At 41.3% G+C, this 17,468-nt stretch overlaps 1 protein-coding gene across 1 annotated transcript in view; it reads left to right on the top strand.

Annotated features, from left to right (window-relative positions):
- The window catches only part of stmn2b (stathmin 2b), a 47,466-nt gene that overhangs the window by 17,807 nt on the left and 12,191 nt on the right, over nt 1-17,468 (top strand). The window contains exons 2-3 of the mRNA XM_072251841.1: nt 2,839-2,934; nt 10,929-11,107. Of these exons, the coding sequence (XP_072107942.1) occupies nt 2,839-2,934; nt 10,929-11,107 (275 nt within the window). The remainder of the gene's footprint in view (nt 1-2,838; nt 2,935-10,928; nt 11,108-17,468) is intronic.

Genomic DNA, 17,468 nt, shown 5'->3' with positions numbered 1-17,468 from the left:
TTCGTTTTCTGTTAGCTATAATGAAATTAAATTACTAGATGCCAAAATTGCAATTGTTTCCTGCTCAATCGATCTCTGGCATAACCCTGAAAACAAGCCCAGCACTGAATATCAAAGCAAGAATCCCTTCTGTGCATGGAATGATAATTATCAAAAATTATGGGTGAAAATGCTAAACAAATTATTTTGGGTTTGACTGATGTTGCATTATTGAAAAATGAAGTTCAACTACTGGAACCCTGAAACTCATATGCATTTTTAATATCTGAAACATGGTGATCAGCAAACTCTACCTGTGCGTTGAATTTTGCGGGAAAGGCTGCTGAAGTCACTGTATCATTCTTCACATAGAGGTACACAGGATACCTAACACACTTGACAATTCCAGGACTCAGAAAGAAGCTATTCCAATGGTAATTCAGCAGACATTGAGCTTCACAAACTGAATTTTTGACCAAAAAATAAACATTATACTGGTTTATTGAGTTAAAAATGGCAGAAACTAGCCATGCAAGTCATCTAAAAAAAGCCATAGGCACTACAGCACAGAAATTCTGCTTGTCTCAAATGACATATTACGCAGGGGATGCAAAAGGTGAGGAGAGGAGCGGGTAGTGCACGTTCTCTGTGTGCAGATCTCCTGCTGCAATCCACTTTCCACTCCCAATCGTTTTGTGCCCTTGAGGTGCCAAGCTTGCCAGGTATTTTAGAAATATCTGTGCAAAAAGGTATGGTGTGTTTTGAACTTAAGTCACGTCAGATTTAATACAGATTTGCAACTAAGCAAGATCTGACGCAATATTGACTGCCAATAAATTTTACCACATAACCAAACTGAAAATACAGATTCTTTTAATGTAACAAAGTCCTATTAATTTTGTTGTGCATAATCCATTAGGCATTCAATCCCCTCCAGACCTTTAGTGTTCTATGTCACTTTGTTGACATAGATTGTGACTACAAAAAAGCCTCCTCAGAATCTAAATCAGCAGATGAGAAGTGCCAAGTGTTGCCCTTTGCTGAACTTATACTTTGGTTTCGGAGGAACAAATTGTTCAGGGCTCGGGTGAACTCGTGAACAAGACTCTGGCATTCACTTAGTGCAGGCAACCAAAGCTGAAGGTCTCTTCCATATATCAGCAATCATGTCATTATTTTTGTTGGGAGAGGTTGAAATGGAGCTTGCACACACTACTTGTGCTGGCAGCTCGTTCCACATTCTCACAGCCCTCAGAGTGAAGACGTTTCTCAAGTTCCCCTTCAACTTTTCAACTTAGACAGCATCTGTAGTAAGGCGTGCAGGCTTAATTTTTCAGGTGGATGCCTTGGCAATTTGACAAACTGATTTATTATTGTAGCGAGGGAGAGTGAAAGAACTTTGTTTTGTATGCCAGCCACACAGATCATTTCAACACATCAGTGCAGTGAGATAGCACAAGGGAAAAGCAATGATAGATTGCAGTACATAGTGCTACAGTCACAGAGAAAGTGCGGTGCGAGCAGACAATAAGGTGCAAGGCCATGACAAGGTCAGAAGATTGCCAGACCTGTAAGTAGATTCAAGAGAAGATTTTTCATACGTCATAAATAAATGGGATTAAATTTAAGAGCAGAAAAACTACAATAGAATTTATGAGTAGATCTGCAAAGACCATCTTACAGCAAGTTGGCATGCTCTGCCACCATCTCGTTAAGAATTGACTTTTCATCCAAAGACAGATTTCACTATGAATTTATATGACTATTTACTCACATATACACTATATTAAAGGATATGGGGGAACCTGGAATCAGAACAATTTCCAGATATAAAAGTACAATTCTTGTCCATGGAAGTGAATTCCTCACCTGTTAAAGGTGGGTAGTGCCTTCACCCCAGCTCCTGAAATCTAGCAATATGGGTCTTCAGATCTCCTGCCACTTAAACGCCGTATATTCTTGTGAGCATGAAGTCACATGTATTAACATTTCAGTCAAGAGGTGAGAAGACCAAGCCTGCTCTGGAGTTGCACTACCAGTGTCTGACAGCAGGATGTGCTGTTGCCCTGGAGAGAATACAAAGTAAGCCCACGACAAGTGAGGGAAATAGGAAACTTATTTACCACAAGGATCAGGTTGTTACAATGGCCCTCTCTCTTCATATTACATCTTGCATTATTCTGTGGTATTATTCATCATAAACTAGAAGATCAGGTTGCATTGCACTACTCTGCCTAAATATTATTAAGTAAACATAAGCATGGAAGATTAATTGTTTTTCTCAGCCCAGCAACTACCCACTTCTAAACAAAATATACATAGAACATAGTACAGGCCCTGCTGCCTACGATGTTGTGCCAAGCTTTTAACCCTCCCACATCTTTCTGTCATCCATGTGTCTATCTAAGAGTCTCTACCACCACCGCGGTAGTGCATTTTACAAATCTCTGTGTAAAATAAAACATTGCCCCCTATACTTTCCTCCAATCACCTTAAAATTATGTCCCCTGGTATTAGCCATTTCCGCCCTGGAGATAAAGTCTCTGACTACCCACCCGATCTATGCCTGGTATCATCTTGAACACCTCAGTCAAGTCACCTCTCATCCTCCTTTGTTCCAAAGAGAAAAGCCCTAGCTCAATCAACCTATCTAATCCAGGCAGTATCCTGGTAAATCTCCTCTGCACCCTCCCTACACTTCTAACCAGTCAGTTTCCAGCTTGTTCTTGCAGCTGTGGCCAGTTCTGTCGTATGTAATTCTAGTTTGATCTGTTGTTTCTCAGAGATTAATATTGATCGGTATAACAAAGTGTAAGGAAACTAACAGAAGCTATGACAATGTGTTTTATTTTATTTCAGCCTACAAGGAGAAAATGAAGGAGCTCTCAATGCTCTCTCTGATATGTTCCTGCTTCTATCCTGAACCACATGCTGCCACATTCTACAACTATGATGGTGAGTCCAATCCTGTCTGAATGAACCACAATCGGGATTTATTTAATGTCGGACTTTCCCATTACAATTATAAATGATTCTTCCCAGTGCATTTCAACTATTTAGTGCCATTTGTAATGCAGCCATTTGGGACAGTATTCTGCAAATTATTTTGCTCTCAAGAAATAGACAATCAGTAAAGAAAGCAACAGTCCAAAATTAGTGCAACCACATTTCCATGGCATTATTTTTCTGTGTTATTAATCATAAACTGGAAACTTTGCTTCCATAAGACTGAGACAGAGGAGCAGAATTAGGCCACCCGGTCTATAGAGTCTGCTCCGCCATTCCATCATGGCTGATATATTATCCCTCGCAACCCTGCTCTTCTGCCTTCTCCCCGTAACCTTTGAAACCCCTACTAACCAAGAAGCTATCAACTTCTGCTTTAAATATTCTCAATGACTTGGCCACCACAGCTGTCTGTGACAACAAATTCCACAGATTCACCACTTTCTGGCTAAAGAAATTCCTTCTCACCTCTGTTCCAAAATGGACGTCCTTCTGTTCTAAGGCTTTGCCCTGTAGTCGTAGGTGCACCCACTATAGGAAACATCCTCTCCACGTCCATTCTGTCTGGGCCTTTCAATATTCAATAGGTTGCAATGAAACCCCCTCTCATTCTTCTGAACACCAGTGAGTACAGGACGGAGCCATCAAATGCTCCTCGTACTTTAACCCTTTCATTTCCAGAGTTATTTTCGCAAACCTCCTCTGGACCCTGCTCAATGCCAGGATATCTTTACTTAGTTAAGGGGCCCAAAGCTACTCACAATACTCCAAGTGTCGTCTAACCAATGCCTTTTAAAGCCTCAGCATCACGTCTTTATTGTTATATTCTGGTCCTTTCAAAATGAATGTTAACATTCGCCTTCCTTACCACCAATTCAACCTGCAAGTTAACTTTTAGAGGATTCCTACACAAGGACTCCGAAGTCCCTTTGCACCTCCGATTTTTGAATTTTCTTTCTGTTTAGAAAATAGTCTATGCCTTTTTTTCTTTTTACCAAAGTGCATGACCATGCACTCCCTTACACTATATTCCATCTGCTACATCTGTGCCCATTCTGTGCATGTCCTTCTGCAAACTCCCTGCATTCTCAACACTACCTGCCCCCTCACCTATCTTTGTATCGTCTGCAAACTTGGCCACAAAGCTGGCAATTCCATCGTACTAATCATTCATATATAATGTGAAAAGAAGCAGTCTCGATACTAACCTCTGCAGAACACCACTTGTCATAAGCAGCCACCCAGAATAGCCACGTTTATTCCAAATCTGCCTCCTGCCAATCACCCAATCTTCCTTCCACGCTTGTATCTTTTCTATAATGCCATGAGCTCTTATCATGAGCAACCTCAAGTGTGGCACCTTGTCAAAGGCCTTCTGAAAATCGAAGTAAACAATGTCCACTGACCCTCTTTCATCTATCCTGCCTGTTATTTCCTCAAGGAAATCCAACAGATTTGTCTGGCAAAATTTCCCCTTAAGGAAACTATGCTGATATTGGCCTCCTTTAACATGTGCCTCCAAGTACCGGAAACCTCATCCTTAATAATGGGCACCAACATCTTCCCAACCACTGAAGTCAGGCTAACTAACCTATAGTTTCCTTACTCCTGCTTTCCTCCCTTCTTAAAGAGTGGAGTGATATTTGCAATTTTGCAGTCCTCTAGAACCATTCCAGAATCTAGTGATTCTTGACAAATCATTACTAATGCCTCCACAATCTCTTCAACTAACCCCTTCAGAACCCTGGGGTTTAGTCTCTCTGATCCAGGTGACTTATCTACCTTCAGACCTTTCAGCTCCCTAAGCACCTTCTCCTTAGTAATAGCAACTACGCTCACTTCTGCCCCCGACACTCTTGAATTTCTAGTGTCTTCCACAGTGAAGACTGATGCAAAGTACTTACTAAGTTGCTCCATTATTTCTTTGTCCTCCATTACTACCTCTCCAACGTCATTTTCCAGTAGTCCAATATCCACTCTCGCCTCTCATTTACTCTTTATATATCTGAGAAAACTTTTGATATTCTCCTTTATATTATTGAATAGCTTATATTCATTTTTCATTTTTTTTTCTCCTTACAGCTGTTTTAGTTGCCCTCTGTTGGTTTTTAAGGCTTCCCAATCCTTTAACTTCTCACTGAATTTTTGTTAGGTATATATTACATGCCCTCTCTTTCGCTTTTATGCTGTCTAACTTCCCTTGTTGTCCATGGTTGCCTCATCCTCGCTTTGAAATACTTCTTCACCTTCAGGATGTATCTACCCCGAGCGTTATGAATTGTCCCCAGAAACTCCAGCCATTGCTGTCCTGCCATCATCCCTGCTAGCACCCCTTTCAATCAACTTTGGCCAGCTCATGCCTCTGTAGTTCTCTTTACTCAAATGTAATACTGATACATCTGACTTTATCTTCTCCCTCTCAAACTGCAGGGTGAATTCTATTATATTATGATCATTGTCTCCCAAGGGTTCCTTTACCTTAATCTCCCTGATCAAATTTGGTTAATTACAGAACTCCCAATCCTGAATTGCCTTTCCCTCAGTGGGATCAGCCACAAGCTATTCTAAAAAGCCATCTCGTCGGCATTCAAAAATTCAAAACTCTTTCGAATTTGTACCTCTGATTCAAAAAATCAAAGGTGAAACGAAAGTTGGGAGTCCTTGTGAAGGATTCCCTAAAGGTTAACTTCTTGTGCCAGTGGTAAGGAAAGCAAATGCAGTGTTAGCATTCATTTCAAGAGGACTAGAAGATAAGAACAAGGATATAGTGCTGAGGCTGTATAAGGGACTGGTGAAGCCTTACTTGGATTATTGTGAGCAGTTTTGGCCTCCTTATCTAAGAAAGGATTGAAGAGGGTTTAGAGGAGGTTTAGGGAATGATTCCAAGAATGAAAAGGTTATTGTATGAGTAGTATTGGATGGTTTTGGGCATGCACTCACTGAAGTTTAGAAGAATGGTGGGAGAGAAACTCATTGAAACCTATCAAAGTCTGGATAGAGTAGTAGGGTTAATGTTTCCTGAGTAAGTGGGTGAGTCTCGGACCAGAGGGCACAGCCTTAGACTAAAGGGATGTTCATTTAGAACTGAAATGAGAAGGAATTTCTGTAGCCAAAGGGTAGTGAACCTGTGGAATTAATTGCCACAGTTATTGGGTATATTTAAAGTGAGCTTGTTAAGTTCTTGATTAGTCAGGGTGTCAAAGGAGAAGGCAGGAGAAGGGGCTGAGAGGGATAATAAATCAGCAATTATGGAATGGCGGAGCAGATTCATTGGGCCGAGTAGCCTAACTCTGCTCCTGTATCTTATGGTCTTACTCTACAAATTCTCTCTCTCGGGATCCAGCACCAACGTGATTTTCTCAATCTACCTGCATATTGAAATCCCCCATGACAATTGTAACATTGCCCTTATTACATGCCTTTTCTATTTCTCATTGAAAATTATGTCCCGCATCCTGGCTACTGTTCCAGTACATAACTCCATCAGGGATTTTTTACCCTTGCAGTTTCTTAACTCTAGCCACAAGTTTCATAGAAACATAGAAAACCTACAACACAATACAGGCACTTCGGCCCACAAAGTTGTGCCGAACATGTCCTTAACTTAGAAATCACTATGCTTACCTATAGCCCTCTATTTTTCTAAGCTCCACGTACCTATCCAAAAGTCTCTAAAAAGCCTCTATCGTATCCGCCTCCACCACCGTTGCCGGCAGCCCATTCTATGCACTCACCACTCTCTGAGTAAAAAACCTACCCCTGACATCTCCTCTGTACGCACTCCCCAGCACCTGTGTTCTCTTGCCTCTGACTATCCACACGATCGATGCCTCTCAACATCTTATACACCTCTGTCAGGTCACGTCTCATCCTCCGTCGCTCCAAGGAGAAAAGGCCAAATTCACTCAACCTATTCTCATAAGGCATGCTCCCCAATCCAGGAAACATCCTTGTAAATCTCATCTGCACCCTTTCTATGGCTTCCACATCCTTCCTGTAGTGAGGCGACCAGAACTGAGCACAGTACTCCAAGTGGGGTCTGACCAGGGTCCTATGTAGCTGCAACATTACCTCTTGGCTCCTAAATTCAATTCCATGATTGATGAAGGCCAATACACCGTATGCCTTCTTAACCACAAAGTCAACCTGTGCAGATGCTTTGAGCGTCCTGTGGACTCAGACCCCAAGATCCCTCTGATCCTCCACACTGCCAAGAGTCTTACCATTAATACAATCTTCTGCCATCGTATTTGACCTACCAAAATGAACCACTTCACGCTTATCTGGGTTGAACTCCATCTGCCACTTCTCAGCCCAGTTTTGCATCCTTTCAATGTCCCGCTGTAACCTCTGACAGCCTTCCACACTATCCACAACACCTCCAACCTTTATGTCATCAGCAAACTGACTAACCCATCCCTCCACTTCCTCATCCAGGTCATTTACAAACATCACGAAGAGTAAGGGTCCCAGAACAGATCCCTGAGGCACACCACTGGTCACCAACCTCCATGCAAAAAATGACCTGTCTACAACCACTCTTTGCCTTCTGTGGGCAAGCTAGTTCTGGATCCACAAAGCAATGTCCCCTTGGATCCCATGCCTCCTTACTTTCTCAATTAGCCTGGCATGGGGTACCTTATCAAATGCCTTGCTGAAATCCATATACACTACATCTACTGCTCTTCCTTCAGCAATGTGTTCAGTCACATCCTCAAAAAATTCAATCAGGCTCGTAAGGCACGACCTGCCCTTGACAAAGCCATGCTGACTATTCCTAATCATATTATACCTCTCCAAATGTTTATAAATCCTGCTTCTCAGGATCTTTTCCATCAACTTACCAACCACTGAGGTAAGACTCACTGGTCTATAATTTCCTGGGCTATCTCTACTCCCTTTCTTGAATAAAGGAACAACATCCGCAACCCTCCAGTCCTCTGGAACCTCTCCCATCCCTACTGATGATACAAAGATCATCGCCAGAGGCTCAGCAATCTCCTCCCTCGCCTCCTACAGTAGCCTGGGGTACATCTCATCTGGTCCCAGCGACTTATCCAACGATGCTTTCTAAAAGCTCCAGCACATCCTCTTTCTTAATATCTACATGCTCAAGCTTTTCAGTCCTCTGCAAGTCAGCACTACAATCACCAAGATCCTTTTCCATAGTGAATACTGAAGTATTCATTACGTACCTCTGCTATTTCCTCCGGTTCCATACACACTTCCCCACTGTCACACTTGATAGATGTTATTGTTTCACATCTTATCCTCTTGCTCTTCACATACTTGTAGAATGCCTTGGGGTTTTCCTTAATCCTGTCCACCAAGGCCTTCTCATGGCCTGTTTCGGCTCTCCTAAGTTCCTTCTTAAGCTCCTTCCTGTTAGCCTTATAATCTTCTAGATCTCTAACATTACCTAGCTCTCTGAACCTTTTGTAAGCTTTTCTTCTTGACTAGTTTTATTACAGCCTTTGTACATGGGGTTCCTGTACCCTACCATAACTCCCCTGTTTCATTGGAACGTACCTGTGCAGAACTCCACACAAATATCTACTGAACATTTGCTATATTTCTTCCGTACTTTTCCCTGAGAACATCTATTCCCAATTTAAGCTTCCAATTTCCTGCCTGATAGCCTCATAATTCCCCTTACTCCAATTAAATGCTTTTCTAACTTGTCTGTTCCTATCTCTCTCCAATGCTACTGTAAAGGAGATAGAATTATGATCACCATCTCCAAAATGCTCTCCCACTGAGAGATCTGACACCTGACCAGGTTGATTTCCCAATACCAAATCAAGTACAGTCTCTCCTCTTGTAGGCTTATCTACATATTGTGTCAAGTAACCTTCCCGAACACACCTAACAAACTCCACCTCATCTAAACCTTTTTAAGTATTCTTCCTAAATATTATAAAATTAAATTAAGTATTCATTTAAGTATTCTTCCTAAATATTATAAAATTTATATAAGAATTAGTTATGAATTATTTTCCTAAGCACAGCAAATTCTCACTTGAAATCAATCAAACTGTACTTTATGGGATTCCATAACAAGGATAAAATTCGGCATGAGCCATCTCAGCTATTGCCTTAGGCACCCATGTTAAAGATCCTCAACATCTGGATATGCTCTCTTCACCTTACTACCATCGAGGAGGAGGTACAGGAACCTGAAAACCCACACTCAATGTTTTAAAAGTAGCTTCATCTCTCCACCTTCAGATTTCTGAATGGTCCATGAACCCGTAAGAACTTTCTCATTGTCCATCTTGGCACTATTTACATTTTTAACCTAGAGGAATGTTATGACTTGCACTGTACTTCTGCCACAAAATAACAAATTTCACAATATATCGATGTTCAAAGTAAATTTAATATCAAAGTACGTATATGCTACCATATAGTACATTGAGACCCATTTTCTTGCAGTCATTCACAGCAAGAAAAGAAAAATAGAATAGAGTTTACAAAAAACCATACGTTTACAGGCAAAGACCATTAGACATAGGAGCAGAATTAGGCCATTTGGCCTATCGAACCTGCTTTGCCATTCCATCATGGCTGAATCATTATCCCTCTCAACCCTTATTCTCCTGCTTTTTCCTCGTAATTCTGGTAGCCCTTGTTAATCAAGAACCTATCGAACTCTGTTTTAAATATACCCAATAACCTGGCCTCCACACCTGTCTGTGGCAATAAATTCCACAGATCCACCACCCTCTGGCTAAAGAAATCCCTCCTCATTTCTATTCTGAAGGGACGTCATTCAATTCTGAGGCTGTGCCCACTGGTCCTAGGCTCCCCTACTATTGGAAACATTCTGGCAACGTCCACTCTATCTTAGCCTTTCAATATTAGATGGGTTTCAACGAGACTTCCCCCACCCCGCCCCATTCTTCTAAACTCCACTGAGTACAGGCCCAGAGCATTCAAACGTTCCTCAGACGTTAATCCTTTAATTCCCAGGATCATCCTCCTGAACCTCCTCTGGCCCTTGTCCAATCCTTAGAATAAGGAGACTGACTAAGAACCAAAGTCAGTGATAATAAACCTGTTTTTTGATTCTGAATTTGAATCTGCACGGAAGTGGTCTCTCATCAAATTGTCAGGTTCAAAGTTCAAAGTAAATTTATTATTGAAGGACATACTGTACATGTCACCATATACAGCCCTAAGATTCATTTTCTTGTGGGCATACTCAATAATTGAAATTCATCATATAATTAATGAAAGACCACACCAACCAGTGTGCAAAAGACAACGAACTGTGGAAATACAAAAAAGCAATAATAATAATAAACAAATAAGCAATTAATATCAAGAACACAAGATGAAGAGTCTTTGAAAGTGAGTCCATAGATTGCAGGAATAGTTCAGTGATTGGACAAGTGAAATTGAGTGAAGTTACCCCTTTCGGTGGTGTGAGTCCTGAGGCTCCTGAACCTTCTTCCTGATGCTTTTCTTTTGCCAGAGATCAGAGAATGGATAAGGTGTTTGAGTGCGACCACCAGCTGTAACTTAGGGATGTGATATATAAGTAATCAGACCAACCACTTCTTCGTGCAAAGAATCCACAGAAGATATCAAGAACATTAGTTTATTCTTTAGACTTATCACTCTTTTTGCAATGGACAGTAGTTGTGATGCGTGCAGTTCCAGATTAGTGAAAGGGGGTCGCACGACTGAAGTCAATAGAATTCTACAACCAGTTAAGGCAAAAAACAGTAAACTTGTCTTCAGCGGACATCGGCTAACTTGCTTACTTGTTGATATGCATATTGAGGCATCGGTATTCTCTTCCCACAGGACAATAAATTTATTTCCCTCATTTGAAACCCGTTGTACTTAGATGGCCACCTTGAACTGATGCACTGTTTTGATGCAACGTGGTTCTGTGGTAAAATGCACAAGTTCACGCTACATGTATTATTTTACAGACATGGAAGTGAAGCAAATCAACAAGCGTGCCTCAGGTCAATCTTTTGAGGTGATCTTGAAGCCACCTTCCCCAGAAGCAATGCCGGCTCTGGACCGAACTCTGTCACCTCCAAAGAAGAAGGACCTCTCTTTGGATGAGATTCAGAAGAAGCTCGAGGCAGCAGAGGACAGGAGGAAGGTAAAAACTGTGCTTTGGGTTGTGCTGGATAAAATGATAGTGAAGAAAATGAAAAGCTTCTCTTGGAGATGTGATGCAGAACCAGATAAGTTGGAGATCATAAACACAAGAGATTCTGCAGATGCTGGAAATCCAGAGGAACACACACAAAACGCTGGTGGAACTCAGCAGCATCTGTGGAGAGGAATGATCAATGCAAAGTTTTGGGCTGAGACCATTTATCAGAACTGGAATGGAAGGGGGAAGCAGACAGAGTAAGAAGGTGGGGAGGGGACGGAGTACAAGCTGGCATATGATAGGTGAAACCAAATGAAGGGAAAGGTATGTCGGTGGGGGAGGAGAGATGAAGTGAGAAGCTGGGAGGCCGTAGGTAGGAAAGGTAGAGGGCTGAAGAAGAAGGAATCTGATAGAAGAGGAGAGGGTACCATGGGAGAAAGGGAAGGAAGAGGGGTACCAGAGGGAGGTGATGGGCAGGTGAGGAGAAGGGGTAAGAGGAGAGCCACAATAGAAAATAGAAAAAGAGAGAAGGAGGTTGAGAAATTACCGGAAGTTAGAGAAATCAACGTTTGTGCAATCAGGTTGGGAGCCACTCTCCATCCTGATGGCATAAAGAGTTAGAGATCAGTTTCTGTTCTGAGTGGATTTAGTTAAACTAATCTAATCTAATCTAATCTAACTGGCAGTGGGAGTGTTGTTACAGTTCTGTATGCACTAATGGTATTAGGAATATCAGGAATCAGGACTAAAGCAAGATACCATAGTTCCCATGGCTGAAAGTTCACCAGCACTCACAATCCATGTTATTTAAAGCGGGGGTTAACTGTTTCTTAATTAGTAGGGGCGTCAAAGGTTCCAGAGAGAAGGCAGGAGAATGGGGTTGAGAGGGAAAATATATCAGCCAGGATCAAATGGTGGAGCAAACTGGATGGACTGAATGGCCTAATTCAGCTCCTTTGTCTTCTGGTCTTGTGCTGCCATGTTCTGGTTGTTCCGGGCTGGAAGGAACAGTGTAGAGAGTCAGTCATTGGGAGCTGACACTGTCTGCCTCAAGACAAGAATGGGGAAGGAAATTTGAAATAATTTTGTAAATAAACTCTAATTTTTAATACATTTAATATTATGATACCAAAATATAATTTAACAATATCAGTCGTACAGAAATTCAAAGAGAAGTGTAAGAGAAGCAGGTTTCTAACACAAGACATGGCTCAGGCATTGACAGATATACTGATCTGTTTCACAGTGGAATTAGCTTGAATAGCTACAACACAGGCCCCCTGAACTCTTGATTCAATTTGGCACCAACATATTTAACTTGCACAAAACATTCTGAGACTGATGCGGCCTGACCTACTGAGGGTTGTCAGCACTTTCTGTTTTTGATTCCGATTTCCAGCATCTGCAATATATCTTTTTGACCCTGTGCTTGCCTTTGACCTTGCCCATAAGCTACATGTAACTAAAGCAGGTTCATTCGCCACCAGGTACGGCTGACAGTTGGTAAGAATTTCAGAACAAAATAACAACTTCCATTACACTCCATTATATTACTAATCCTGGGATTGTTATTGGATATGATAATTTAGCAGAAATGCTTTGGTTGAGAGTTTTGAGAGTGATAGAACAAAGCATCACATGTAATAAAATAGAAATGAAGGATGTACATAAAGTTTGTTATAAAAGTTCACTGCAGTAAGAGTAATTACTGAAAAAGCATCTGAGCCATACTTTCATGATGAGCTTTGTAATTAAGTTTGAAGGTGCTTAGAAGTAGGTACAGAGGAGATGTCAGGGGTAGCTTTTACGCAGAGAGTGGTGAGTGCGTGGAATGGGTCTTTTAACCTGGATGGCTGCGTGGAGCTTAGAAAAATAGAGGGCTATGAGTAAAGCCTAGGTAGTTCTAAGGTAGGGACATGTTCGGCACAGCTTTGTGGGCCGAAGGGCCTGTGTTGTGCTGTATGTTTTCCATATTTCTACGTTTCAATAAGAGAATCAGTTAGGTTGCACTCACAAACAGACATGACCACGTGTTTCTTAGTTTTGTCATTTAAAGCTGGTTAATTAAAATACAAAACTAAATTTCAAAACAGGCCAGTGGCAGCACTTGCAGTGTGATCCATTTTGGACAGCCCAATCCTGTTAAGTCTGGTAAAAATTCATAGATTAGCCTTATTTGTCACATGGACATTGAAACCTACAATGAAATGTGTTGTTTGTGTCAAATCAAATCAAATCAGCAGGGATTGTGATGGGGGCAGCCTGGAAGTTTTGTCACATTCCCAATGAAAAACATAGCCTACCCACCACTCACTAACGCTGTCCGTGCGTCTTTGGAAAACTGGATCACTTGCAGGAAAGCCATACAGTCACAAGGAGAACATACAAAATCCCTGACAGATGGTGCCGAGAATCAAACCCCGATCTTACAGCTGGCACTCTAAAGTAATTACGCTAACCGCTACACCACCGTGATGGCACTAGAATTACTGTGGCGCAGCAACCAGCCACCCTGCACGTCTGTGGTGGTAGGAAGGGGCCACTGCACAGGATCGGAAACAGCTGCAGTGGGTTGCAAAGTCAGCCAGCTCAATCATGGACACCAGCCTCCCCAGCATCGAGGATATCTTCAAAAGGGCATCATCATTTAGGACCCCAAACACCAGGGTCTTATCATTACCATCACGGCGGAGGTACAGGAGTCTGATGACACACAATCAACACTGCAGGAACAATTTCTTACCCTCCGCCATCAGATTTCTGAATGGAAAATGAACCATCCCATGAACGCTACCTCATGATTTTTCCTAATTTTTTTTGCATTGCTTGTCTAATTTAATTATTTTACATATTTATTTATTTTAATTTATAGTTTTTTATATATTACACTGTACAGCTGCCACAAAATAACAAATTTGACAACATATATCTCAGTGATATTAAACCTGATTATGATTCCAACAACATGCAGACTCCGCGCAGACAGAAAATCTGAGGCCAGGTCGCCAGAACTGTGAGGTGGCGCTCTACCAACTGCGCCACTGTGGGAAAAGTCTGGTCAATTGACTCACTTTAGCAATGCCCAGAATGGAGTTCACCGTTGTGTATGGGTCCCTTACACACCTTGCTTCCCCTCAGTACATCAGGTTCAATTATCCCTGGGTGTCTTTAACTTAAGGAGATGCTTAATTAATATCTATCAATGCCAAATTGAACAGGGGACCTGAGGTGTACCTATCCAAACTAATTCCATGGTGATAACATATTAGTGATATATATAAAATTTTCATAATCATGCTTTCTAAGTTGAAAAAGCTTAGGTAGCCACAACATAGGGCCAATGAACACTAAAGGCATCCGTTAGTCTTGCGAGACCATGGATCTGCACCTCTCCAGGGCACAGGCATGGGCAAGGTTGTATGGAAGACCTGCAGTTGCCCATGCTGCAAGTCTCCCCTCTCCATGACACCAATGTTGTCCAAGGGAAGGGCGTTAAGACCCATACAGCTTGGCACCAGTGTCGTCGCAGAGCAATGTGTGATTAAGTGCCTTGCTGAAGGACACAACACGTTCCCTCAGCTGGGGCTCGAACTCACGACCTTCAGGTAGCTAGTCCAATGCCTTAACCACTTGACCACGTGCCCACATCAATGAACACTAAATTAATGTAATACATAATAAAGCAGAAGATATTAATCTTCTGCTTTATTTATGATTTATAATTTAAATTTTTAATATTTACTAATTCTTACTATTTTTAATATTTAATATTTGTAATCCAGGGAGCGTGAAGTGCAAAATCAAATATTGCTGTTATTATTGTACGTTGTAGTACCAATTGTTAGGCGACAATAAAGTATAAAGTAATCTATCATCTGTCAAAGACATTTAGGGGTGATTATTTTATCTTCTGCAAGCCTTAACAGTGAGTTTTGAAGTGTTCGCTGCCAGGGACAGTACATCCAATTTCATTCTTACTCCTCCTAACATGCCTGGATAGAACATTTTCTGCATAGTCATTCCCAAACCACAATTTGAGAATGGCTCCATCCTTATCATCCACAGATAATCACACAACCTACAGTTTGATTTTGTTTCGGTCAGCCATTTGCTTAAAGTAGGCAGATCTTTCTCACCCCCTTATAACACTTCCTAAAACTAACTCAGAGCAGTGACTGTTCTCCAGTGGTAACCTTCTTATGCAAATATGTTACAGCCTTACGGGATCATTTCACAGGTTCCTCTCCCATTTGCCATTCCTAACTCGCTGCCTGAAGGAATTACTTTAACAACCATCTCCTATCAGACTTGTTCCAGTCTTTGATGTGAAGGTGAACAGAGGTTCACTTCTCGACTTGACCAAATCGCCATGTTTTGAGCTAATGAGTGAAGACTTTCCTCTACTCTGCATGAAGAATGCAAAGTGCTAAGCAGAGATGGCATCTTTAACCTTAGTGGTTTTGGATTTGTCTGATTCTGGCTGAAGAACCGCTATGCCCCAACAGGCCAATCCACCTCTAACCTAATTGAAGCAGGGAAAATCCTACACTAACCTTAAGTTCAAAATCAGGTCTTTGACCAAAGAATCGATGAAAAGAGAGGAGGAGCCTTCTAAAACCATATAACCTGTGCACATAATAAAAAAATCTGCACTCAGTCACCACTTTACTAGGCACCTCCTGTACTTAACAAAGTAGCCAATGAGGGTGTGCTTGTGGTTTTCTGCTGTTGTAGCCCATCCACTTCAAGGTTCGACGTGTTTTGTGTTCAGAGATAGTCTTCTGCAATCCACTGTTCTAAAGTATGCTTGTCTGAGTTACTGTCACCTTCGTTCAGCTGGAACCAGTCTGGCCATTCTCCTCTGACCTCTGGCATTAACACCCCCAGAACTGCCACTTACTGGATTTGTTTTTGTTTTTACACAATTCTCTGTAAACTCTGGAGACTGATGTGCATGAAAATCCCAGTTCGGCCGTTTCTGAGATACTCAAGCCACCCCATCTGGCACCAACAATCGTTCCATGGTCAAAATCCCTTAGATCACATTTCTTCCTCATTCTGATGTTTGGCTCAGTCCAAGACTGGTAAAATCCTCCCCTCTATTGAGCACATCTACACAGAGCAATGTGACAAGAAAGCAGCATTTAACATCAAGGACTCCCACCACACAGGCCATGCTCTCTTCTCTCTGCTGCCATTGGGTAAAAGGTACAATGGCCTCAGGACTCACACCACCAGGTTCAGGAACAGTTATTACCCCTCAACCATCGGGCTCTTGAACCAGTGAGGATAACATCATTCAACTTCACATGCCCCATCGTTGAACTGTTTCCACAACCTATGGACTCACTTTCAAGGACTCTTCATCTTATGTTCTCAATTTTTATTGCTTATTTATTATTATTATTATTATTATTATTATTATCATTTTCTCTTTTGCATTTGCGCAGTTTATTGTCTTTCGCACACTGATTATTTGTCCACCCTGTTAGGTAAGGTTTTTCATTGATTCTGTTATGGTTCTTGGATTTATTGAGTATGCCCCCAAAATAACGAATCTCAGGGCTTATATGGTGACATATATGTACTTTGATTACTTTGAACTGTGGTCCAAACAACAACTAAATCTCTTGACCATTTCTGCAAGTTTTTATGCCTTGAGTTGCTGCCACATGATTGGCTGACTAAATACTTACATTAACAAGCAGGTGTGGCCACTGGCTGTATATTCCAAGCACGGGGATAAATAATACCACATTACTTACATTAAAGTGAATGTAATTTCTTTATTAGGCCATGTTCACAATTAAATCTAATTCATTGTACTAGTTAAGTACATTTTAACAACTGCTTTTAAGGTGATTATCTTTCATTAATACGAGCGAATGGATGCATATTAGTTATAAAGCACATTGCACTGTTATAAAAATGGTGATTGCTATGCACAATGTACCATAATTTCTCAGTCTGGTCCTTTAGAAATGAAGTTTGAATGACTGAAGGAATGCACATGTCACAATAACATTACTTATTTACTGTAGTAAATATGTATACTGTGCTTACTGTAAAATGAATGATTTTATAAATGAATGATACCCAACCAGGGTAGGTCTTACATGGTGAGAGGTAGGGCACTGAGGAGTGCAGTAGAACAGAGGGATCTGGGGAACACAGATCCATAATTTATTGAAGATGGTGTCACAGTTAGATGGGGTCACAAAGAAAGCTTTTGGCACTTCAACTTTCATAATACAAACTACTGAGTACAGGAGATGGAATAGAAACATAGAAACATAAAAAACCTACAGCACAGTACAGACTCTTCAGTCCACAATGCTGTGCCGAACATGTACTTACTTTAGAA

The sequence above is a fragment of the Mobula birostris genome, chromosome 1, assembly GCF_030028105.1.
Source record: "Mobula birostris isolate sMobBir1 chromosome 1, sMobBir1.hap1, whole genome shotgun sequence".
Taxonomy (NCBI): Eukaryota; Metazoa; Chordata; class Chondrichthyes; order Myliobatiformes; family Myliobatidae; genus Mobula; species Mobula birostris.
Note: the sequence above shows the minus strand (reverse complement) of the source record. Positions and strands in the feature narration are given on the sequence as shown.